At 48.3% G+C, this 26,680-nt stretch overlaps 1 protein-coding gene across 1 annotated transcript in view; it reads right to left on the minus strand.

Annotated features, from left to right (window-relative positions):
* The window catches only part of LOC123344360, a 39,601-nt gene extending 13,400 nt beyond the window's left edge, over positions 1-26,201 (minus strand). The window contains exons 1-4 of the mRNA XM_044980499.1: positions 26,159-26,201; positions 11,618-11,638; positions 10,302-10,319; positions 2,363-2,564 (exon numbers count right to left, since the gene is read on the minus strand). Coding sequence (XP_044836434.1) covers positions 2,363-2,564; positions 10,302-10,319; positions 11,618-11,638 — 241 coding nt within the window. The 5' untranslated portion in view covers positions 26,159-26,201. The remainder of the gene's footprint in view (positions 1-2,362; positions 2,565-10,301; positions 10,320-11,617; positions 11,639-26,158) is intronic.
* Positions 26,202-26,680: the final 479 nt, after the last annotated feature.

Here is a 26,680-nt window from a genome sequence, read left to right on the forward strand (position 1 = left end):
CAAGGGATAGGATCACTGGCAGGACCGGTGCCCAGTGTGTACAACAAAACCGCACTTCTGACACAAAATATGAAATCCAGTAAGTAAAACCCAGCAGATGGCCTGCAGACAAAGTGAGACACTACATAACTCTGGACCTCTCCTATTTCCATTGTTGTGGTGAGTCACATGATGCCAACCTAGCGAAAAGCCATCCTGATTGCTCACTTGGCTCTTCCCCATCCTCCCGCCTTTATCTGCTCAAAACTTTGTCTAGACAATAGGGATTCTCCTTAAAATAAAACCTAGCGTGCTCTATGGCTGAAATTTCCAAAACTGCTTAAGGGATTTGGATACCTAGATCCCATTGCCTTAGGGGATTTGAATGCCCAATGCAGCTTTGAAACTCTCACCCTGTATTATATATCTGGCTAGTCTCAATATCTTTCTTGGAAAAGAAATTAAGATCGTCAATCAAACCAAAGAAGCCTTGGAATTTGGGCTCAAGACTCACTATCAAGCCAAGCAAAACTAGAGATTAAGGCAAATACATTTGAGGAGTGCATCTGCCCTCTTAGCTACAGCATCACACTTGAAGAACATGGTAAATTGGTTTTCTGCCCTGACCCCTTAGTCCTTTTCAGTTTTATGTCTTTCCAGGATACTGTCCTCTAGTCTGTGAGACCTACATTTTTTGTTCCTAGATATCGGACTTAGCATTTGGCTGTATTAAAACAAATGTTAAAATGAATCTGTCTTACCAAGAGATCATCATTGTTTACTACTCCACCAATATTTGTTGTGCATTGGTGCACCTTGGGCCCTCCTTTTCTCTGCCTGGGGCACATTATAGTCTAGTCTTCAGAGGACTATAATAGTTTGCTCTAATTCTGGTTGTTGAGTTTGGGGTGGGAGTGGCTGGGTGGTGTTTAGTGGCTTGTGATATACCGGAGGTTAAAATGGATGCTCTGGTGGTCCCTTCTGGCCTTACCCACTATGAAATGTCTTACAGAAGTTTAAGTATATTATGTCCACACAGTTACTTTTATCAGCCAAACTTGTAGTCTCATTAAAAAGAAACAAACTGTCTCATGTTTATTTTACAAGTTCTATTTTCCATAAAACTTTTTTGATTGGCTTAATTATGCTGCCATCCTTTAATTGTCTACAGATTGCATCATTTACAGGCCTTTCCATGACTTTTGTCCAGGATCAATGTCAGACTAACAAGCCTATAGTTACCCAAGTCACCCTATTTACCTTTTAAAATACTGGCACAAAGTTAGCTTTTTATTCCCTCCAGTCCTCTGGAATTTCCCCAGTGTTCCAAGATTTGTTAAAAATCACCATGACTGGTTCAGAGAGCTCCTGAACCAATTTCTTTTAACACTCTTGAGTGCACGCTAGTGGGTCTTGCTGAGTTAGCATTTTTAAAATAAAACTTTAGTAGTTGCTCTTTAACATCTTCCTTAGTTACTGATGGAATAGAAAGTATATCTTATTACTTTAAGATATGAACACATGATCCTGCTTTTTTCAAAACACAGAACAGAAATATTTAGGGAATACTTTTGCCTCTTCTGCATCATGACTGGGAATTTTATCAGCTTTGTCTAGAATCGGATCTATACTAAAATCTAGGATTTCACTTGGTCCTGATATATTTAAATAAGTCCTTCTTCTTGTCCTTAACCCTACTGGCCATAGACTTTTTTCATTCATACCTTCAGCTTCCTTTATCAATTGTCTGCATTGCCTAACTGCCAATTTGTACTCATTGCTATCATTGTCCCCATTTTCCATTTGTTATACATATTTTTTAAAATATATATTTGGTGCTAATTGTTATTACAAGTATTTATAATACACTCATCCCTGTGTTGGCTCTTTCCAAATGAACTGTTCAGCTAATGAACAACCCAAAGTAACCAGTAGATTTGAAGGGGAATCCCAAATCCAGAAATCATCTGGAAGACAAGAAGGGACATGCCCAGCTCAGAACTCATCAAGCGAACAGGAAGGGACATATCTGAACTCAGCTAACAATTGAAGTGAATCTTCCACCTACAACACAATTTATCATATCCAACTGTCATTCCAAGTGCTTTCTACAGCACACAATACTTCATAGTGTTAGGGTTGAAGATGGCTTTGGACTCCCTGGAACAGTCTTTTTAGAAGCAGTTTAACTTTGTGTTACTGTAACCTTTGTCCTACCCATCCCCTTAGTTTGTTTGTTATCTTCACTTGTTTTGTCACATTTTAATTTAGTCTGTGAGCTTTTGGGGGCAGGGTCCATCTGTTTAAATGTTTTTTCTGATGCATCTAGCACACTTTTGGGTGCTAAGAAATAATTGATAGCAATAATACCCTACTAACTTACCGTCAAAGTGTATAACTTTCTTGTTTCCATAGTAAACACCGGCGTGCTTCCAGCTGCTAGATTGTAGGGAGGTGTCCATAGGAATTAAGATGATATCTCCCACCCGTAAGTTTTCTTTAGACACAACTTCAAAGAACCCCCAAAAATTACTGAACATAGCTTTCAGGATAAATGATATTGTTGGCTTCATCCTCCATCTCTTCTAAAATAGAAAAAATTGAAATGAAAATTAGAAAAAATAAAGGCTCACCCCGTTAGCTGGGGATCTTCAGGCAGTGTTTTTTGCCTGCCTGAAATATTTATTAATATTCTTGTAAGCAGCAAATATTAGCAGATTCATAAATTCAAAGGACAGAAGGAACCATTGTGATAATCTAGTCTGGTATCCTGACAGACCTGAGAACTTCCCCAAAATAATTTTTGTTTGAACTACAGCAGATCTTTTAGAAAAACATCCGATCTTGGTTTTAAAATTGCCAGTGACAGATCTATCACAACCCTTGGTAAACTGCTCCAGCGTAAATTACCCTCATAGATTTATTTTTTTTTCAGTCTGAATTTGTCTGACTTCAGTTTCTAGCCATTGGATCTTGTTCTACCTTTGTCTGATACACTGAAGAACCTGTTATCAAATATTTGTTCCCTATGTAGGCGCTTACAGACCAGGGGCGGCTCTAGACCCCAGCGCGCCAAGCAGGCGCGTGGGGCGGCCCTTTCCCGGGGTGGGGGGCGGCATTTGGCTCCGGTGGTCCACTGGAGCCCGGGACGAGTGGACCTGCCGCAGGCATGACTGCGGCGGGTCCCCTCTTCCCGCGGCTCCAATTGAGCTCCCGCCGGCATGCCGGCGGCAGGTCCACCGGAGCCGCGGGACCACGGCACCCGCCGCAGTCATGCCTGCGGCAGGTCCGCTCGTCCCGGGCTCCGGTGGACTTGCCGCAGGCATGCCAGCGGGAGCTCAACCGGAGCCGCGGGAAGAGGGGACCCGCCGCGGGACCGGGGAAGGGCGGCGCAGCGCACCGCGCTGCTTGGGGCAGCCTACTTTCTAGAGCCGCCCCTGTTACAGACTGATCAAATTACTCCTTAACTTTCTCTCTGTTAAGCTACATAGGTTGCACTCCTTGAGTCTATCACTCCTGCCAGTAAAGTTCCTGCCCAAAAGTTCATGAAAAGTAAAGGGCCAAGAATGCAAATCAAAGTTGTTTTTAAAAATAGAGTAAATACTGCTCTACAGCCAAAATGCTTCTGAAATAAATGTAGTCAAACTTTCCTAATTCTGGGTCACTGAGAACAAAAATTATGCTTAAAATTGTTGATTGGCTCTAGTTTTCAAGCTTTGCTATTGGGTCAGTATATACGACCCTTGACTTGGGAATAGCGGAGGATAAGTGAGTCATAAAGGGAAGGGATCTCAATTTAAACCAGAAATGACTAAAATACATCTTTGACTGGATCTATGAATAAATCTATGACTGGGTTTGGACAGTACTTGCTTTTTAGGCAAAACAATGAATGATGCAATCTGAAGCTGGTATTGTGTCATACATGATATGAATTGCATCATGTTATTCCTAAGAGTCATGGATGATGCAATCATAACGAAGCTTATATCACTCTGCTGAACAAATTGCCCTAAATCAGCTCTAAAAATCATACAGTGTCGTGCTCTCTTATTTGTCAGTGTTTGATTTTGCAAAGGGACACATTTCTGTTTAGCCAAAGTGAGCAGAGATGCCTCGTACTTGTGTGAACAGTGCAGATAACTTCTGCTATGTTTGTGGTGAAGTGACTTTTGCATCACAAAAGCGCAGTATAACCACTATGGTTAAGAAAGCCTATCACCTTTATTTTGGCTGCAAAATTGGAGATCAGGACAAGAGGTGGGCCCCACACATATGCTGCAACACTTGTGCAACAAATCTTCGCCAGTGGTTGAACAGGAAAAGGAAATCTATGCCTTTTGTAGTGCCAATGATTTGGAGAGAGCCAACAGATCATACCAGCAATTGTTACTTCTGCATGGTGCCTCCAGTTGGGAAAGGTGTGTCAAAGAAGAAAAAGTGGACTGTGCATTATCCAAACATTCCATCAGCTATACGCCCAGTACTCCACGGAGAAGGACTGCCGGTTCCTGATGCACCAGAATCATTCTCACTTGAGTCAGATGAGGAAGAGGAAGAGGATGAAACTTCTGGTCCTGAACCATCAATGTCACAGGACCCACATTTTCTCCCATCCTCCTCCTCTGAACCACACCTCATAACACAAGGTGAACTGAATGACTTTGTCAGGGATTTGGAACTACCCAAGAGTAAGGCAGAGCTGTTGGGCTCCAGACTACAGCAGTGGAATCTCCTGGAAGGTGATGTTAGGGTTTCCATGTTCCATGACCATCAAAAGGATCTTGTCCCATTCTTCTTCATGGCAGGTGATCTTGTAGCCTGCAACAACACTGATGGTGTGATGGCAGCCCTCAACATCGTTCACGATCCAGATGAGTGGAGACTGTTCATTGATTCATCGAAGACGAGTCTTAAAGCTGTTTACTGCATAATGGCAATGTTTTGCCATCAATTCCAGTTGGTCATGCAGTCCATATGAAGGAAACCTATGACAACATGAAACAACTTTTGAGGTGCATAAACTATGACCAACATCAGTGGCAGCTTTGTGGCGATTTGAAGGTTGTTGCTCTCTTGCTTGGTCTGCAGACTGGATACACAAAGTACTGCTGTTTTCTCTGCGAATGGGATAGTCGTGCAAGAGATTCCCACTACATCAAGAAAGATTGGCCACTCCGACAGTCATTGGAGCCTGGGAGGAAAAGTGTTCAGCATCCACCACTTGTTGAATCAAGGAAGATTTTGTTACTACCCTTACACATCAAGCTGGGTCTGATGAAGAACTTTGTCAAGGCCATTGACAAAACACAAGCAGCTTTCAAGTACCTCCGTGGAAAATTTCCAAGGTTAAGTGAAGCTAAGACAAAGGAAGTTGTCTTTGTTGGTCCTCAGATTCGTGAACTTCTTCGAGATGATGCATTTGACCATGCACTGCGTGGCAAGGAAAAGACGGCATGGAAAGCCTTCCAGTTAGTGGCAATAAATTTTCTTGGAAACAACAAGGCAGACTACTACAGGTTGTTGGTGGAAAACCTCCTCAAGGCATACAAAAGCCTTGGTTGCAACATGTCACTAAAGATACATTTTTTGTACTCTCATCTAGAGCACGGCGAGCGATTTCACCAGGACATTGCAACAATGGAGAAATCCTATCAGGGCAAATGGAGCCCATCAATGCTTGCAGACTATTGCTGGACAGTGACAAGAGATGCTCCATTTAATAAATACAAGAGACAAGCCAAGAAGCGCCGAGTAGACACCGAATAGGACTAAACTATGTACATAATAGTTTTTTGCCTTTTGTTTCATAATAAATTTTATTTATATAACCCTTTTGCTGATTTTTAAAGTGTTACATAAGCAGGACAGGTGAAATATTATCATGTAAAGCAACCATAAACACATGAAAAGACCTAGGTTTACAATTTATGATTAAAACTCTACTATCTACACAATATACATAGACATAAAATGTAAAAACTTAAATATCTTAGAAACAGTAGCCAATCAGTTGTTTTAATTGTCATATTTGAATTCAGCACATCAAAATACATAATAAATATCACATTTTATCTCTGAAGCAGACGACTTCTCAAAAATTGTAGACCAGTGATATTTGCAGCAGCATATGCCAAGCTGCAGTCAGCATCTAGCTTGCAGATACGGGATGAAGCATTAGCAATGGAAGAAACTGCACACTAGGGGGCAATCTATAGTCAGGCTGTGCATGTGCTCAAGCCGCAAACAGAGCTGGCGTCACTCTCCAATGGTATGAGTTCACTGAGATGTAGCTATCTACTTCTCTTTTCTGGGATTACTGTAGGTTTATTGTTTGGAGATCATACCTTAGATCATACTTTTGAGTTGGGTTTGGAAATTGAGGGGTGGCTGAGGAGTATGCTCTTGTGGTGAGACAATTACCTCTTTCGGTGTGAGGTGGCTAGGATGCCCCTGGTCTCCTCGAGGTTCTGGGCTAGGTCCTCTCTTATTACTTTTAAAACAAACTTTGTATTTGTGGATAATCTAAGCAGTATACCCAGATGTACAGACACTCTTTTCTTAACCTGTGTATTATATAATTTTAACATTAGCTTTAATGAAATTTTAATATTTACTAATGATCTCAAAATTGAATGTGCGGTGAGATGACAAAATTTGCAGAAGACACACAGTTGTTTAGGTTAGTAAAGACCACGGAAGACTGTGAGGAATTTCAGAGAGACCTAACCCAGCTAAGTGAATGGGCAATAGGATGGCAGATGAAATTCAATGTTAATTGATGCAAAGTAATGGACATTGGGTAGCTCACATTTTTCTCTCCACATTCACCTTTCCAGGTTCTGAGTTAATAGTATCAACCCAAGAAAGAGCTCTGGGCATCACTGTGGATAGCTCAATGAAAGCCTCTTCGCAATGCGCAGCTGCTATCAAAAGAGCAAACATGATGTTGAGATGCATAAAGAATGGGATGGAGAAAAACACAGTAAATATTCAAATGCCCTTGATGATCGAGATACAAAAGGAGTGCTTAAAGACGATAAAATCATTGCAGAGAAACTAAATGGATTCTTTGCTTCAGTCTTCACGACTGAGGATGTTAGGGAGATTCCCACACCTGAGCCGGCTTTTGTAGGTGACAAATTTGAGGAACTGTCACAGATTGCAGTGTCACTAGAGGAGGTTTTGCAATTAATTGATAAACTCAACAGTAACAAGTCACCGGGACCAGATGGCATTCACCCAAGAGTTCTGAAAGAACTCAAATGTGAAGTTGCGGAACTATTAACTAAGGTTTGTAACCTGTCCTTTAAATTGGCTTCTGTACCCAATGACTGGAAGTTAGCTAATGTAACGCCAATATTTAAAAAGGGCTCTAGAGGTGAGCCCTCTACCAGTCTGGCAATTACAGACTGGTAAGTCTAATGTCAGTACCGGGCAAATTAGTCGAAACAATAGTTAAGAATAAAATTGTCCGACACATAGAAAAACATAAACTGTTGAGCAATAGTCAACATGGTTTCTGTAAAGGGAAATCGTGTCTTACTAATCTATTAGAGTTCTTTGAAGGGGTCAACAAACATGTGGACAAGGGGGATCCAGTGGATGTAGTGTACTTAGATTTCCAGAAAGCCTTTGACAAGGTCCCTCACCAAAGGCTCTTACGTAAATTAAGTTGTCATGGGATAAAAGGGAAGGTCCTTTCATGGGTTGAGAACTGGTTAAAAGATGGGGAACAAAGGGTAGGAATTAATGGTAAATTCTCAGAATGGAAAGAGGTAACTAGTGGTGTTCCCCAAGGGTCAGTCCTCGGATCAGTCCTATTCAACTTATTCATAAATGATCTGGAGAAATGGGTAAACAGTGAGGTGGCAAAGTTTGCAGACGATACTAAACTGCTCAAGATAGTTAAGACCAAAGCAGACTGTGAAGAACTTCAAAAAGATCTCACAAAACTAAGTGATTGAGCAACAAAATGGCAAATGACATTTAATGTGGATAAATGTAAAGTAATGCACATTGGAAAAAATAACCCCAACTATATATACAATATGATGGGGGCTAATTTAGCTACAACGAGTCAGGAAAAAGATCTTGGAGTCATCATGGATAGTTTTCTGAAGATGTCCACGCAGTGTGCAGAGGCGGTCAAAAAAGCAAACAGGATGTTAGGAATCATTAAAAAGGGGATAGAGAATAAGACTGAGAATATATTATTGCCCTTATATAAATCGATGGTACGTCCACATCTCGAATACTGCGTACAGATGTGGTCTCCTCATCTCAAAAAAGATATACTGGCACTAGAAAAAGTTCAGAAAAGGGCAACTAAAATGATTAGGGGTTTGGAGAGGGTCCCATATGAGGAAAGATTAAAGAGGCTAGGACTCTTCAGCTTGGAAAAGAGGAGACTAAGGGGAGGGATATGATAGAGGTATATAAAATCATGAGTGATGTGGAGAAAGTGGATAAGGAAAAGTTATTTACTTATTCCCATAATACAAGAACTAGGGGTTACCAAATGAAATTAATAGGCAGCAGGTTTAAAACAAATAAAAGGAAGTTCTTCTTCACGCAGCGCACAGTCAACTTGTGGAACTCCTTACCTGAGGAGGTTGTGAAGGCTAGGACTATAACAGTGTTTAAAAGAGAACTGGTTACATTCATGGTGCTTAAGTCCATAAATGGCTATTAGCCAGGATGGGTAAGGAATGGTGTCCCTAGCCTCTGTTTGTCAGAGGATGGAGATGGATGGCAGGAGAGAGATCACTTGATCATTGCCTGTTAGGTTCACTTCCTCTGGGGCACCTGGCATTGGCCACTGTCGGTAGACAAGATACTGGGCTAGATGGACCTTTGGTCTGAGCCGGTACAGCTGTTCTTATGTTCTTATAAATCGATGGTCTTGCCTCATCTAGATACTGTGTGCAACACAGGGTGTTCCATCTCCAGAAGGATAATGCAGAGCTAGTGGGGTTCAGAAAAGGCTGATAATGGTCAGAGGCCTAGAAACGCTCTCCTATGAAAAGAGATTGAAAAGACTGAGATTGTTACCTTAGAAAGCAGACGAAAAAGCAGGGACATGAAAAAAGTCCATAAAGTACTCACTGGTCTAGAGAAGGGTAGAGCAAGTTTGTGTTCTTCCTGTCTCCTAACACAAGAACTAGGGGGCATTAATGAAATTAAAAGGTGGCAAATTTATAACTGCTAAAAGGAAATACTTTATCATGCAGTGTGCAATTTAACCGTAGAACTCACTGTCATAGGAAGCTACTGAGGCCAAGAACTTAACAAGATTAAAAAAGGGACTGGACATTTCTCTTAATAACAAGCTATTCAGAGTCATAGTTAATACTAAACACTTTTTGGAAGGGGCATTAAATCTTTTGCTTTAAAGCTTAAAGCTAATCTCTAAATAGTAGACAGGCACTGAGCTAGATGGATGTTGGTTGTTATCCAGTCTCGTGAGTCCTATGTTCCTAGCAGTGATCTAGCACCATTGCATATTGCACTGTTCTCTTCTGACATGACATACCATGGTGGTCATGTTACTGTGTCTGTATTTTCATGAAATAATCACCAATGATGATCGTTTAGGTACTGGGGTTGGGGTGGGGTGGGGGACTTTCCATTTGCATTATGATTACTCCTCCTCACTGCAATGAATATACTTCTCTTTTACTTTGGATTAGACCTAGCATTTACAATCACAGGCTGAGGTCCCACAATGCTCTGCCAGCTGGGACCCCTGATACTGTATTTGCAGAATTAGCCTGGCATTCCACCATTATAAGCTTGATTTACATGGAAGCCAGAGCTCCCTTTCACTCCTCTCTTTCAATAGGCCAGATTAGGTTAGGGTTACCATATTTCAGGTTCCCAAAAAGAGGACAAGGGTGCCAGGGGAGGAGAAAGAGCTAGAGTAGGGATACAGTTCAGGGAGCTGGAGGGGGTACCTCCAGTAGGGGTACTCACTGGAGGTGCGGGGCAGAGTATTGCTCCTTGTCACGTTGGCAGGGCAGCCGGGGCAAGCCCAGGACGCAGTGACAGCTGTCAGTCAATGCCTCCCCAGGGTTGGTAGGTATAGGTGCAGGGAAATGAACCAATCTGCTCTGGGTTCAGGGGAATGAACCAATCAGGGATCTTTCTGAGCTGCAGCATCTGCTCTGAAAAAAATCTGGCCATTTCCTCTTAATTGAAAAATCTGCCGGGACAGAGGGTGGAGGATCAAAAAAAGAGGCAATATCTGGGAAAACCTGGACATATGGAAACCCTAGATTAGATGGACAGACAGAAAGTCCAGGGAACCCAGTTCCACTTACCTCAGATGAACAGCAGTTCTGTAAAGACAAAAATGAAAAACTAACATCAGCTTTGAAACTTCCTGGTATTAATGCTCTGTAAAGAATCCAAGGTGGTGGAATTACTGAAAACAAAGGTGGAAAATACCTACTAGATCACCCCTCTTCCACCCCCCCAGGCTAGTGCAGGGTTGCTCCTTATGCTGTATTTTCCAGGGCTTTGACCAGTCTAGTTTTAAATTATTCAGGCAATGGGATTCCTATCACTTCTCTTGAGAAATCATTTTAAAGTCCAAAGATCTCAAAGTTAGAAGCAGAGAGATGGAGAGACCACAGCACAGTGGGCAATATATTTAACACATCTCTTTTATTACATTTCTTTTAGGTGCAGCATATTTTTCTAATGTCTAAGATTTTGAGCAGGGGATTAGACTAGATGACCTCCTGAGGTCTCTTCCAACCCTAATCTTCTATGATTCTATGATTTTAGTTATAATCAGAGGTGAAAGTAAGCTGGTACGCCCCTCCCAGCAGGGGCTGGAGCCCCAGGCCCTTTAAATTGCCAACAGAGCCCCACTGCTGGAGCCCTGGGGTAGGGCTGCGGGGCTCTGGGGGCTATATAAAAAGTCCAGGGCTCCCGCTGCTTCTACCTCCCCAGCCCTTTAAATAGCCGCCGGAGCCCCGCCACCACTACTCCAGGGCTCCAGCGGCTATTTAATGAGCAGGGGCTGTAGAAGCAGGGGAGCCCCGGGCCCTTTAAATAGCCCCCAGAGCCCAAGGGTAGCAGGGGGGCTGGCCCTGCCGCTCTGGTCCTTTAAATAACCACGGGATTATTTCAGCAAGGAGGGGAATGTTTCTCTTAACCATTGCTGAAATGACTCAATGCCTCTGATCAACACAAAAGTACAGCAGTAAGTATTTCAGTATCGCCAGCTCCAAGCATTCAAAAATCATGAAACTGTGATTTAAATAATAGATTTTAGATTCTTTTTATTTGCCTTTGGGGTGCACTTAGGTCACCTTTTCATGCTTTTATCTAGACTTGCAAGAGTTAGAAACTTGCTTAAAAAATAAATAAAAAAGAGCTGAAATTCCCAAATAACCACTTGCTTCTAGAAGATGGGGCTTTAAGTAAAACCCCAACTATCACAATAAAAATACAAGCATTGGCAACACTGCTCACATCTAACCCCATGTTAAGAGCTGGGCTCAGATCAACAACTTTATAGAACCTACAAACTTACAAACCATTCTACATATTCTTAAAAGCTAGTAGATGGAATCTGAACCAGATTAGATGGACAGAAGGAAAGCCAAGTGAATCCCATTCTGCTTACCTTAGATGAACTGCTTCCCATCTGTAAAGACAAAAATGAAAAAGGGATATCAATCCTCAATGAAAATTACACTTCTTCGTGTTTTTATTTCTTTTCCTTATTCCTGTATATCCGCTCTATAATTTAATACTCTTTTTTTATACTTTATAAACCCACAGCGGGTTTATGGAGAGTTTTCTTCTTTACTCTAAGGAACTTCTTGTCCCATACCAACTTAATAATTCTTCTTTGAATGACCTCATTCTTCTTGGTAACTATATTGATAGGGCCTGAAACTAATATTTTGGAACAAATTCATTTTAAGCACAGCTAGACAGCATGTACGTTATTTCAATCAAACATATAAGTTTTCAGTTCTGAAATATGGGAGGAAAATTAATTTCATATAACTGACAGGAGTTAATATTCTCCTAACCTCAAAGTACCAGACCTCAGAAACTCAAACATCTCTTGCAGCAGCTTAATCATAGATTCTGCCAACCCTAGATTTAATGTTTCAGATGTATTTAATTAATTGCATAGCCAGACACTACTGAATTAATTAATTGATATCAGAATGCACATAATAGATTGCACTGGATTGGTAACATTAGTATCACATCATCTACACACAGCACAATTTTATATTCTGTTTTATTAATTGTAACACTTGTTATGCTACTGTTCTGACTTTTTTGTGTGCGCACACCTGGAACTCCATAAAGAGGGCAAATAAAGAGGCGGGGTAGAGGACAGCCTTCTCTGGTTCCTCTTTGTAGCTGAAATTCACTGAAGTCTATCCCATTCACTTTCATCCTAGCAGTGGGCGAATCATATAATATATTCGTCCAAATCTTCATATTGTCTCCAAAACCCACCCATAGAAGTCCTTTTTATAGAAGTCCACTCTTCTCTATCAAAGCCCTTCTCAGTGCCTAGGAATAGCAGTAGTCTTACTGTTGTTATTATCTGCATATTATGAATTGTTTCTATGATTTGTCTAATGTTATCATTCTGTGTATTATGTCTGAAACCTGTTTGACCAACGTGTATTAACTGCCTGCTTTTATTCTTCTTTGAAAATATTTTCATCTATACATTAAGAAAGAAGACACATAGTATCTTGTCTTTTTGTGAATTGGCTATTACTGCTATGTCCACGTCTTTCACTGTATGGGGAATCTGTCTTTACTCTCTAACAAACTCATTAGAGTGGCTAGTTTACCCGCAGTGATATCTCATGTCATCTTATAAAACCCTATTGAGAACTCATCTGATCTTGGGGATTTTTGTCATGGCATTGATTTATTTGCCCCCTTGAAATCCTCTTCCTGCATTGGTCTTTCTAAGCAAATCAATCATTCCTGAGCTAACCTGGGCATCCTTTTTAAAGGCCTGGCTTGACAAAGCCCTGGCTGGGATGATTTAGTTGGTGTTGGTCCTGCTTTGAGCAGGGGATTGGACTAGATGACCTTCTGAGGTCTCTTCCAACCCTAATATTCTATGCTGCCTCATTACTACATTCCCTAATTTTCTCCAGAGCTGCTTTATATTGGAGGCCTGAAGATGTATATAAAGTTTCCTAGATTCTTCAACAATCTGTCTGTGTTTATGTAGGGGAGGAAGGAGGGCAGATGCATTTATTGCCTGTATTTGATTCTTTTCTTCTCATAATTGATAGGCAAGGACTTTATTAGCCTTATTCCATTCATAATATCTCTATTTCAGCTAGCTGAGAGCCCTTCAGTTTTCTCTATACTTATGGCAGTTAGTTGCCCTCAAGGAAGGAGAGGATTTAATATATACTTCTTTTATGCAAGGTTCACAGGTTTTCAGTCTTCTGTGTTAATTTTACTTTTTTTGCTTCCTTTCTGGGACAGCAGGCTAATTAATTTGCTTCTTATTACTGCTTTCATGCATCCCCAACATTTTTAGATTAGTATCAAAATAGGATTTAGTTTTTCTTTTGATAGTATCCAAAATAACTGAGTCTTTCATTAAGCAGTAATTTTCCTTCCAAGGCTTTATAGTATTAGCCAAAAATTCATCAGCAAACAACTCCTGCCAGGACTTAGCGGAATAGACTGGGGCTAGTGTAGAACCTTCACTGGAGACTGTGCCCCTGACAAATATAAATATACATATGACCTAATTCCTTTTTAAAGCTCTGGCAGATTCTTTTATATTAAAATTGCTATCTTTATTTTATCTGAGGGAAAGAATTATTGGATGCTAGTTTATAGTCTTAACTTTTTATTTTTTTTAATAATAGCTTTCCTGACAAATACAACGTCTGGCCTTGCCTTTGACAATTCACTTACCACTAACTTTCTTTGGGTTGGACATCAACGCACCATGCACATGAATGGAGCAGGCTTTAATGTTCAGTCTCACCATTTAATTTTCACACTGTGTATCGCTGTTGCCTCTTGCTGTTCCCTCTTCCAATTGCTGCACTAATTTAGGCCAAGACAGACTTCTGTTCCTTCATCTCACAAGTGATGCAATATACTGGATTACATTTACAGGTCAACTGTGCCAGATAAACTTTTCTACTGAAACATACAACATTATTTACTAACTGTTTCTGTTCCCTTTTCCCCAGTTCCCACCGCTTGGTTCCCACCCTGCATTTCTTCTCTTACTATCAGCTGTTTCCCCCTAGGTTCTCCTTTCTTCTTCAGGGCGGGGCTAGTTTCCTGCTGGGAAGTGGGGTATATACTTGAGAAAAACCAAGCCTTGTCAAACATTCTCATAGCACAGGCCATTTTAAGATTGTTCTGTAACCCTGAGGCACCTTATAGACTAACAGATGTATTGGAGCATGAGCTTTCATGGGTGAATACCCACTTTGTTGGATGCATGCTTTTACAGATCCAGACTAACACGGCTACCCCTCTGATACCTGTAACCCTGAGTTTCCTTATTCTTACATTTTGCACCCTAAGTGACTGTAATGGGCCGGCGTGGCTCCCCTCCAGCCCAGAGGAGGGAAAGCCCCGCCGGAGGCCAGAGTGGGCGGAGCTACGGAGCTCTGAGCCCACCCCTCAAAGGGTCAGGCGGCGACCCGGAACTATAAAAGCCGGCCCTCAGAGCTCAGTCAGACCCCAGCAGCCGGAGAGAGCAGACGTCCCTCAGGTAGCTTGAGACTGGGAAACTCCTGCGACCCGGGGTAGCTGCCCAGACTGGCCTGAGCTCCCCTGCGACCGCTACCCGGAGGAGCTGCCGGAGCTCCCCCGCGTCCACTACCCGGAGGAGCCGCCGGAGCTACCCTGAGCTGACTATCCGGAGGAATTCCTAGACCTACCACCCAGCCCCGGCCGCAACGAGCCTATGCTCGTGGACCCTCCAGAGGCCGACGTTAGGACCCAGGTAGGTCCCGAGGGGGGCGGGGGGGATGGAAGCAGCCCGGGGGCAGCCGACCCCAGTCAGGCTGTGGCATTACCGGAGCCTATGTCGGTGTGCTGCGGCCAGGATCCCCACTGACAGAGCAGCGGATTGATAGCCGCTGCTAGGGCCCCGGGCTGGGACGCAGTGGAGTGGGAGGGCCTGCGTCCCCCCTGCCACCCCACTCCAGGGTGGCAGACTCCCCCCTCTCCCTGGCCTGAGGACAGGGCCGGCTCCAGACCCCAGCGCGCCAAGCGCGCGCTTGGGGCGGCGTCCCGCGGGGAGGGCAGCAGGCAGCTCCAGTGGACCTCCCGCAGGCATGCCTGTGGAAGGTCCGCTGGGACCGTGACTCCGGTGGACCTCCCGCAGACGTGCCTGTGGAGGGGCCGCTGGTCCCGCAGCTTCGGTGGAGCATCCGCAGGCGTGCCTGTGGGAGGTCCACCGGAGCCGCGGGACCAGCGGACCCTCTGCAGGCACGTCTGCAGGAGGTCCCCCGGAGCCGCGGGACCGGCGACTGGCAGAGCGCCCCCCGCGGCGCGCTGCCCTGCTTGGGGCGACGAAATTACTAGAGCTGCCCCTGCCTGAGGAGGTCGATAACTGTTACAGTTGCTCAGCCTGACCCAAGGCCTGAGCTTTCTGACTCGATGGTTGCTGCCCCGCCCTGACCTAGGGCCGGGCCTTAACTGTTGTTGTTGCTCAGCCCTGCCCCCAGGGCCTGCATTCTCTGACTTAGTGTTTGCTGCCCCGCCCTGACGTAGGGCCAGGCGCATAGTGATTGTTACGGCTCAGCCCTGCCGGAGGACCTGAGCCCCTTGCCCCGCCAGGCGGGCAATCACCGCAAGGACTGCCGGGTTAGTTCCCCGGACCAACCGGAGTGTAGTGAGCCAGCGTGGCTCCCCTCACCCCCCCGGAGAGGGTCGAGCACCGGCTCCACTCGTGTACACGTGGTACCAGAAGTGGGGAGCTCTGAACCCTTGACCCCTGTGAGAAGGGGCCGGAGGGGGACATCTCCCCCCTCTCCTAGAGGATCATGGAGATGGAGCGGTTGTTCCAGCTGCTGGTGGAGAATCAGGACCGGCAGCAGACTGCCCAGCTACAGCAGCAGCAGCAGCAGGCCGCTGCCCAGCTCGAGCAGCAGCAACAGCGGGATGCTGCCCAACTCCAGCAGCAACACAGCAGCAGCATGCTGCCCAACTCGAGCAGCAGCAACAGCTTATGCAGCAGCTCGGAACCCAGCTGCAGCAGCTGGTGGCTGCATTACCCCACGCCGTAGAATCGCTGGCCGGGGATGGGGCGGGGGCACCACGCTCTGCCGCCCCAGTACGACTCACCAAGATGGGTCCCGACGATGACCCTGAGGTGTTCCTGGTAACCTTCGAATGGGTGGCCCTCGTCACTGGGTGGGCCCGAGACCAATGGGCCACCCTTCTGGCCCCGTACCTGACCAGGACTGCCCAGACGGCCTACCGGGGGCTGGCGACGGAAGAAGCCAGGGATTATGGCCGAGTAAAGGCCGCGATTTTGGATGCCCTGGACGTTAGCCCCGAGACTTTTCGGCAGCGGTTCCGGAGCCAGACGTATCCCCGGGCGCCCGACCTCGGCGGTGGCCCAAACCCTGAAGGAGGTGTGCTGGCGATGGCTACAGCCAGAAACAAGGACGGCAGAAGAGGTCACCGAACAAGTCGTCCTAGAGCAGTTTGTACACACTCTGCCGGCCCGAGGATGAGCCTGGGTGCTCCGCCACCGGCCGGCAACATTGGCCACGGCCATCTCGCTAATGGAGGACTTTCTCGTGACCGAAACATCCGGGGGGGCCCACCTTTCGGCCTCCAAACTCCGGACCCGAGCGCCCTAACTCGGACAGAAAAGGGGATGCCCTGACCGGGCCGCGAAACCCAGGCCGCGGGCAGGACACCTGCCCGGGACCTCGGGTCCGATGCCCGGATCCGGCCCCTCGGTCCGGAACGGCCCCCTCTGGGCCGGAGCCCTCGAGGGCCCATTGGAGCCTCTTCAGAAGTCTAAGGGGAGCCCCCTCCATGGGCGGCAGCCCTGAACTCGGACCCTGTTTCTGTTGTAGGCAGACTGGACACCTGTAGCGGGACTGCACAGAAATGGACTGCAGCTTCGGGCAGCTCTGTGCAGGGGACTCCCGGGCTTGACTTCCACAGGCCACCAAGCTCATGGTCCCGGTGGTCGTCGGAGACCAGGGAACCCAGGCGTTGATTGACTCTAGCTGCGGCCAGACGTTAATCCGCCAGGCCCTGGGACCCCCGGCAGACCCTCGCTTGGGAACGATACACCTGCAATGCATCCACGGGGATGTCCGGCCCTCCCCTAGTGCTTGTGTCCCGCTGACAATAGCTGGTGTCACCCGACGACTCGTGGTCGGCTTAGCCCCTCGACTGGCATACCCGGTGATCCTGGGGTGGGACTGGCTCGCCTTCGAGGACGTCCTCCGGTCGACACCGACGCTGGAAGCAGAACACCAGGAGGTCCTACCGGACGAAGTGGAGGGGACCCCGGGGACTGAAGCGGAGAACAAGGAAACCGATAATCCTCAGCTGGAGCCCGCGATCAAACCCCTCCTTCATACCGATTTTTGCCAGGATCAGAAGGCTGATCCTACCCTTAGCCGGGCCTATGAACAACTCATGGCCGTCTATGGGACCATCATCGACCCTCAGCGCACGACCCAGTGACCCCACTTCGAGCTACGCCGGGACGGTCTTTACCAGATCGACCGTGACTCCCGCACGAAGGAACCCCAAACACAGCTGCTGGTACCGCGGTGTCACTGGCGGGCTGTGGTGAAGCTGGCACATGATGTCCCGGCCGCTGGACATCTGGTCCATGAGAAGACCCTTGCTCGGATCTTGATGCGGTTCTTCTGCCCCAGTGTTCACCAGGAGGTGAGGAACTATTGTAGCTCCTGTCCAGAGTGCCAGTTAGCCGCTCCGCAGCGAGTGCCCAAGGCACCAGTCCTCCTGGTCCCCATACCTATAATCGAGACACCTTTGGAGCGAGTGGCCATGGACCTGGTGGGCCCACTCCCGAAGAGCAATGCCTGGTTCCAGTATGTCCTGGTCATCGTTGACTATGCCACGTTTCCCTGAGGCCATCCCATTGCGGAGCACCACCGCCCGGACCATCACCGGGGAACTGGTGAAGGTTTTTGCACGGGTGGGCCTTCCCCGAGAAATTCTAACTGATCAAGGCACCAATTTCACCTCCCGGTTGTTACAGCAGGTCTGCAAGCTCCTGGGAGTAAAACAACTACGCACCTCCATCTACCACCCGCAGACGGACGGACTGGTGGAACGGTTCAACCGGACCCTCAAGGAGATGTTGCGGAAGTTCCCCCCAGAGGAACTATGCCAGTGGGACCAGTTGCTCCCTCCCCTGCAGCTAGCCGTCTGGGAGGTGCCCCAGTCCTCAACCAAGTTTTCCCCATTTGAGCTGTTGTATGGACGCCGTCCACGGGGCCTGTTGGACTTGATGCGGGAAACTTGGGAGCAATCCCCCTCTCCAACCCAGGGACTCCTGATGTCCTCTAACCACAGGACTACTTTGCCCCGGCTGGGGCCCTGGCTCGGGAGAACTTAAAGGCTGCACAGGGCAGGCAAGAACAGACTTACAACCAGGAGGCGCAGGTGCATGACTTTGAACCTGGGGACCGGGTTCTGCTCCTCCTGCCCTCGAGCAAGTTGAAACTACTGGCCCGTTGGCAGGGACCCTACGAGGTAGCTCGGACGGTTGGGCCCGTCATTTACGAGATCCACCAACCCGACCGGCGTAAGAAGACCTAGCGATACCATGTAAATCTGTTAAAACCGTGGCGAGACCGGGAGGGCATGCTGATCAACCCGTACCCGCCTGAGCCGGAGCTGGGTCCCCACGCACCCCAGGCAGAGGAGTTCGCTGCTCCCCTGCTCGGCGACACCCTGACGGAAGGGCAGCGCAAGCAGGCCAAATGTCTCCTGCAAGCTTTCTAGGGAACCTTCACGGCCCTACCGGGATACACGAACTTGGTCTATCACTCTATCCAGACTGAGCTGGGGAAGGTAATCTGGGAAATGACTAGGCCACTGCTGTACCGGATGTGCCAAGAGGTGGAGGAGGAGGTGCAGGCCATGCTGACCTTAGGAGTCATCGAGCCGTCTCGGAGTGAGTGGCGTAGCCCGGTGGTCTTGGTACCCAAGCCCGATGGCACCCGCCGGGTTTGCATAGACTTCCGGCGGGTGAATGCCATCTCACTGTTTGATGCCTACCCTATGTCCCGTGTGGACGAGCTGCTGGGCTGCCTCAGGGAGGCCCAGTTCATCACCACCCTCGACCTCAGTAAGGGGTATTGGCAAATCCCACTCGATGATACCTCTAAGGAAAAGACAGCATTCGCCACTCCGACGGGACTTTACCAGTTTACACGAATGCCTTTCGGCCTCCATGGGGCCCCGGCGACATTCCAGCGGCTGATGGACTGCCTACTGCTGCCCCATCGAGACTATGCCGCCGCTTATCTGGATGATGTCGTGGTCTATAGCCGCAACTGGGAGGACCACCTGGAACGAGTAGCAGCGGTCCTGCGGTCCCTGCGACAGGCGGGACTGACAGCCAAACCAAAAAAATGCCGCATCGGATGGCAGGAGACCACGTATCTGGGGTACACTATCAGGGGAGGACGAGTGAAACCCCTTGTCAGGAAAGTGCAAGCCCTGGCCGCCTGCCCGACGCCCACCACAAAGTGCCACGTCCGGCAGTTCCTGGGGCTTGTAGGGTACTATTGGCGGTTCATCCCCCAGTTTGCCTCCATCGCGGCACCCTTAACTGGACTGCTGACAAAGAACAGCCCCCGGCAGATACGATGGTCCCCAGAATGTGAAGAGGCCTTCCGGACACTCCAGATGTGCCTATGCCAAGAGCCAGTGCTATACAGCCCGGATTTCCACCGGAGGTTCATCCTCCAGACGGATGCCTCCGAGGTGGGGCTGCGAGCCGTCCTGTCCCAAGAAGTTGATGAGAGGACCATCCAGTGCTATACCTCAGCCGTAAATTATTTCCTTGGGAGAAGAACTACACGGTGATTGAGAAAGAAGCACTGGCTATAAAGTGGGCCTGTGACGCCCTACGCTACTACCTCCTTGGGGCCCCGTTCACGCTAGTCACGGTCCATGCTCCCCTCCGATGGTTGATGAATATGAAAAATAATAATGCCCGACTCATGCAATGGTATCTGGCCTTGCAACCCTATGCGTTCACCATCCAACATCGGGCTGGTAAGGAACATGCGAACGCGGACTTTATGTCCCGCCTCGGAGGGATGGACGGGCCTGGCCCCGACAAGCGGGAGCCAGACTTGAGCGGGGGTGTGTGTAGTGGGCCGGCGTGGCTCCCCTCCAGCCCAAGGGAGGGAGAGCCCCGCCGGAGGCCAGAGTGGGTGGAGCTACGGCGACCCGGAACTATAAAAGCCGGCCCTCAGAGCTCAGTCAGGCCCCAGCAGCCGGAGAGAGCAGACATCCCTCAGGGAACTCGAGACTGGGAAACTCCTGCGACCTGGGGCAACCGCCCAGACTGGCCGGAGCTCCCCCACGCTCACTACCTGGAGGAGCTGCCAGAGCTTCCCCGCGTCCGCTACCTGTAATCTAGTGTAATCTTTCTGACAGGTGGAGCTGGGAGCAACCAGGGCTGGGTTCAATATCTAGGGGTTCCTTTTCAACAATACAACACAGAACTGGCTCAAGCCCCCACCCAGTAATCTGGGAAAATTACACACCACCCCTGGCAATACTTCCCCACTCACAAGCACAGAGTCTGAGTGTACAAAAGAAACTTTTTATGAAAGAAGGGAAATCACCCAACATTAATTAGGAAAAATGTCGCAAGCAGGAGTCATAATCATAAAACTGTGAGCAGGACACCCACCCCAGAGTGCGTGAGGCAGTGTCTCCTGCCTCATGTTCCTGAGTTCTACAACCAACAGTTCCTTTACTGTGCCCCTCTCTGCTCCCTCACCACACCCCACTCACAGTGGTTGCCCTTGGTCAGTGAGGTTGTAGGGTTCAGAGATGCAGCTGTGTGAGTTAACCTTCCACCCAGGGAAGAAGGCACCTTGCTTGCCCCCCCCCCATCTGAGCACTTGCTCTGGCTGGCCACACTACCGGGTGCCATTCTGCTCTTCTGGCTGCCACACCAGCTGCTCATTCCTCTCCGCCCCCACCAGCCTCCTGCTCACTGTTTCTACCTGTGTCTCTGCTGTGACCTCTGCAGGTTAGTCTTCTGAGATTCCACCCAACTGTTAGTGATTGTCAGCTCTAAGTGGGGGAACCAGAAGCAGGCTAGGAGGAACACTGTCCCACCACAAGTGATTTGAGCTCTATTGAGCACTTAAAATAGCAAGAGACTCCTAACGGAGCCTATTTAGCTCTATCTTTGAACAAGGGAGTGGGGGGGGGGGCAGGTTAGACCAGGCACCTTAGAGAGAGTCCCCATCTTTCTTACCACAGGGGGCTGGCATTCAAGCCCCTGGCTTAGCAAGTTCCTTTCAGTTGAGGGTGACCCCCTCATCTGAGACAGGTTAAGCACAGTTCTGCTCCCCATACAAGACAACAACATTGATAACATTTCACTACCCCTGCATTCAGTACTAAAGTGATCTGTAACCCAACACCAGCCAAAGTTGATCACTTTGAGCAACACCACTCTATCTGCTGGATATCTAGGCAGAGTAGGTCTGTTTATGTAAATACAGTTTGCTCCTGAGGTCTGTCCTTCTTCCAGCTAGCTGTCAGGGGAGAGCTCATTCTGACCCTGCTTGCATCCTCCCTCAGCCGAGAATTTGTTGTCCCAGAAAATCACGCTCTAGATCAGTGGTCCCGAACGTTTTTGGCTGGCGGGCGCCAGCCGAAGGACCACTGCGGCGGTGGAGCACCCGCCGAAATGCCGCCGAATTTCAGTGGCATTTCGGCGGCGACGCCTCTCGATGACGTCGCTTGTTGACGGCAAGTGGCATCAGCGAGAGGCGTCCCCGCCGAAATTCGGGGGCGATGCCTCTCGATGACATCACTTGTCGACGGCAGGCGGCGTCATCGAGGGGCGTCCCCGCCGAAATTCGGGAGCGACGCCTCTCAATGACATCACTTGTTGGCGACAAGTGTCATCATCGAGAGGCGTCCCCACCAAAATGTCGCTGCGGCATTTCGGCGGGTGCTCTCCTGGGGGCCAGGACGCGGGCGCATTAAGATGCCCCCATGACCCCTGCTCTAGATTATAGCAACTACATGAGTTGTCCTCAAAGTGTCTGAGAAAACCCACTATGGCTGCCACAAGAGCCGCAGGAGAAACAAGTGAAAATGAGACAGATCCTCCTACCCATATTACCCTCGATGCTACCCCACATACCAGTGGTCCACCTCCCTTAAGGTTATGGAATGAAGTGGAAACTGAAACGAAAAAATTAACAGACCATCTAAAATATACATGACCCCGCCGTAACTATAGGGAGAGGGAAAAGGATCAGGAAAATAAAAGTGATCAGGAACATAAAAGTACCCCCCGTAAATCACGCGTGAGCGGCCTAACAGCCAGGCTCGACGCTTTTAAGATTAATGAACTAACTGTGTTAGTTGGAGCTGTTGGACTCCCCCCCCCCCCCCCGCTCTGAAAATTTTAATGAGTTCATGGCATGGCTCCATAAAGGCTCGCAGTTACTCAAAGCAGTAGGCATTGACATGTTGCAGGAACCAATTTTGGTGCAAACCCTTTTGGGGCCCCTAAACTGTCATACCCTCGGTTTTGATGGTGATGTTACACAGATGCTTAAACACGTGGTTCAGAAGCACTTTAAGCTATCTAGTAAGTTAGCAACCTTGAAAGGAATTGCAAGGTTGCCAGGGGAAGTTCCGGCTAAGCTGGCAGACAGAACTCAGACCTAGATTAGATTATCAGGAGGGTCTGCTAATTTGGAAGATCTAAAGCAAATTGTCCTGGAGGCGCTGCCTCCTGGTGTGTCAGACTGGATGAATGCTTGGTGCGAGAATGGAGGTAAAGAGATACCTTGGGACGAATGGATTGCAAAGATAGAGACGGCAGTTAAGCAGCAGGAAGGAACTCCTGTTAATGAGCTGCGTACTCAGTTAGGACAGTGGAAAACAGAGGGTCCTGGATACTCTCCCCATGGTCGTGGCCGGGGTTGGAGAGGTCGTGGATTGAATAGAGGTGATAGGGAGAATGCGTGGGTATCTCCTGGAGTTTTAAAGCAGGAAAACTTAAACTTGAAAGAAGAGATTGAAAGGCTGCAGGCACAGCTGCAAATAGTACAGCAAAGTTTACTGCAGTTGCAGCTTCAAAATTGGCCACGTATCTTAAACCATGACACCATCATGAACCAAATACAGCGACAGGGCATAGACCATATGATGCCTATTTTTCTACAATTTGCTAAGTTTGACAGCATTCCAAAATGAAATCAAGGGGAACGCAAATGCATACACCTCATAATGGCAGTGCCTAGATGGGTACTGGAGCCAGTTAAAGTATACTATGCTAATAGTGTGGGGACTTTGGTAGATAAAACATATGTGCAACACTACCCCACTGTGCGTTTAGTAACGGAAACTGGCTCAAAAATCAATCAGGCATGTTGTACAAAACATAATGGATGGTGGTTGTGTGAGTGCTATGCCAAAATTGACATTAATGCCACTAAAAAAGGCTGGGCACGACTAGTACAAAAGGAATTGGTTAAGGAGGTAGTGCACATTCAGGACATGGCCTGTGCCATAGGGTATCATAATTTTTCTATAAATGGCAATATCTGCCCTGAAAGTGAGGCAGGATTCTGTGTACCTGTCACCGGCACTATTCAAATAGGAGCCCATGCCTTTTGGCCAACCAAAAAGGGTAAGGCTGTCACTGAAACGGTCATTATTCATGAACATTTGCAAAACTTATTGGTTGATCTGTTTCCACGTGTAAAATTCTTACATTTAGATATACATGAATTAGTAACAAGAACTAAGGAATCCCTAATACCAATAGTCCACTTAATCCAGCAGCAAATGCGTGAAGTGGATGAGGTTCAATAAGCGGTGGAAACACCCTGGTGGGCAATCCCCGAGGATGTGACCTTACACCCACTAGTTCACACTCTAAGCATATTCCTAATGGGGATCTAGGCCCTAACAGTTGTGGTGTTAATAGGCATGTGCTGCTATATGTTCGGTCAAACAAAGAAAGCCAAGTTGCAAGGTAGAGTGAACAAGGGAATGGAAATGGCAATTAACACTGTCGTTGTACACCCAAACAATCACTTCATAAAATAAGGAGTTAAGGAACAGTAAATGAATCACACTGAATAACAAATCTGTTAAAGCACACAAGTTAACAAATATGTTGAGATATATTTTAGGGATAATTAAATTGTTACGTTTAAATATTACTTAAATATTAAGCACTACATCATACACATACTTATATAATACCAATACATAAGCCATATATTCCATAATTTTCATTTATATTCTGGGCATAGTTTGTATGTCCCCACGAAGCCCTTAATGAAATACCAGATAGGCTACTAACCCCCAAATACCTATGGTCCCGGGCCTAACATTCCCTGCCCATCATAAGGGACTAAAAAATAATTGGATAATAAAATCTGTCTCTCAGTCATACGAGGGAATGTGCAGACTAAAAAGACAGATGGGGCATGAGTGTATGGATGGTAAAATAAGGTAACCACATAACAGTGTTTAGCCCACTGGGTTATCTTTAGTCCATGCATTATGCTTTTCCAGGACGGTGGGTAAACATCCTCCCCATAACAAAATAAAAAGTGGGGGAATGTAGTAAGTGAAGGCCCTAATAAAGGCCCAGTATGAGGCCTGAGGCCTAAACAACATTATCTTCAGGAGCTGATTGCAAATGGCATAAGTACTGAGTCCCGCAGCCCATATGCCTCACCCATTGTGGTGGTCCATAAAAAGAATGGGAAAATCGGGATGTATATTGATTACCGCACCCTGAACAGCCATACTATAATTGACCAGTACACCATGCCTCTGGTACAAGATGCCTTAGACTGTTTACTGGGAAGCCAGTTGTTCTCAGTATTGTATCTCTGAAGTGGATACTGCCAGATCCCTCTGGGAGCAGAAGATAAGGAGAAGACAGCCTTCATCTGTCCGTTAGGGCTTTATCAGTTTGAACACATGCCTCAAGGGATTTCTGGAGAACTACCACATTTCAACGTCTTATGGATATGTGTTAACAAGTGCTAAGCAGGATGCTACAGGGCAGAGATGAGTAGCTGCCTTGGTAGCAGGGGCGGCTCTAGAAAATAGGCTGCCCCAAGCAGCCGTGCGCAGCGCCGCCCCTTCCCCGGTCTCGCGGCGGGTCCCCTCTTCCCGCGGCACCTGTTGAGCTCCCGCAGGCATGCCTGCGGCAGGTCAACCGGAGCCCGGGACCAGCGGACCTGCCGCAGGCGTGCCTGCGGGAGCTCAGCCGGAGCCGCGGGAAGAGGGGACCCGCCGCAGTCATGCCTGCGGCAGGTCCGCTCCTCCCGGGCTCCGGTTGACCTGCCGCAGGCACGCCTGCGGGAGCTCAGCCGGAGCCAAATGCCGCCCCCCAGGGAAAGGGCCGCCCCACGCGCCTGCTTGGCGCGCTGGGGTCTAGAGCCGGCCCTGCTTGGTAGCTCTGAGTTCTGTGTTCAGTACTGAGCAGGGAGAAGCAATGTAGATGTGGATGCATTGTCCCAGTGTCCATAGCCAATTCAGTAGCGTAGCTACGGCAGGAGTAGAGGGAACAGCTCCTCCCCCTGAGCACATTATCCAAAAGTGGCGCCTTAGGCGCCAACTTCATGGGTACTCCTGCCCCGGAGCACCCACGGGGAAAATTTGGTGGGTCCTGCCCCGCCCCCCAGCCTCAGCTCACCTCCACTCTGCCTCTGCTTCCTCCCCTGAACACTCCGCCCCACTTCTTCCCCTCCTCCCCCGCTTCCCGCAAATCAGCTGTTTGTGCAGGAAGCCTTGGAGGGCGGAGAAGCAAGCGGTGGCTTTGTGCTCAGGCCCAGCGAGGCGGAGACAGAGCCGAGGTGAGCTGGGGCGGGGGGGCCACCCATGCTGCAGCAAGTAACCCGGGGGGGGCGAGCAGGGGAACCGCTCCCCACCCCAGCTCACCTACCTTCCCTCCGCCTCCCTGGGCCTGAGCGTGAAGCTGCTCCTTGCTTCTGAGCCCTCCCAGGTTTCCTGCATAAACAGCTGATTCGCAGAAAGCAGGGGGAGGGGAGGGAGCTGCTAGCTCGGCCTGACCCGGTGCTCCAGGCGTTGCGCGGCGGCGTGGCCTGGCTCCAGCAGAGCCTCACAGCTGTAGCACCGCCAGCCACCTCCAGGCACTGTGGTAAGGGGGCAGGGAGCGGGGGTGGGGGTTGAATGGGGGCAGGGGTCCCCAGGGAGCAGTCAGGAATGAGAGGAGGGGTTCGATGGGGTGGTGGGGGGCAGTCAGGGGCAGTGGTTCTGGGGGTGGTCAGGGAACAGGGAGAAGTGGTGGTTGGATGGGGCAGGGGTCCCAGGGGGGTCATCAGGAAAGAGAGGAGGGGTTGGTTGGGGCAGCGGGGGGTAGTCCGAGGGTAGGGAAGGAGGGTGAATGGGGCAGGAGTCCTGGGGGTGTGTGTCAAGGAATGCAGGGGGGTTGGATAATTGACAA

The sequence above is a fragment of the Mauremys mutica genome, chromosome 11 (assembly GCF_020497125.1).
Source record: "Mauremys mutica isolate MM-2020 ecotype Southern chromosome 11, ASM2049712v1, whole genome shotgun sequence".
Lineage (NCBI taxonomy): Eukaryota > Metazoa > Chordata > Testudines > Geoemydidae > Mauremys > Mauremys mutica.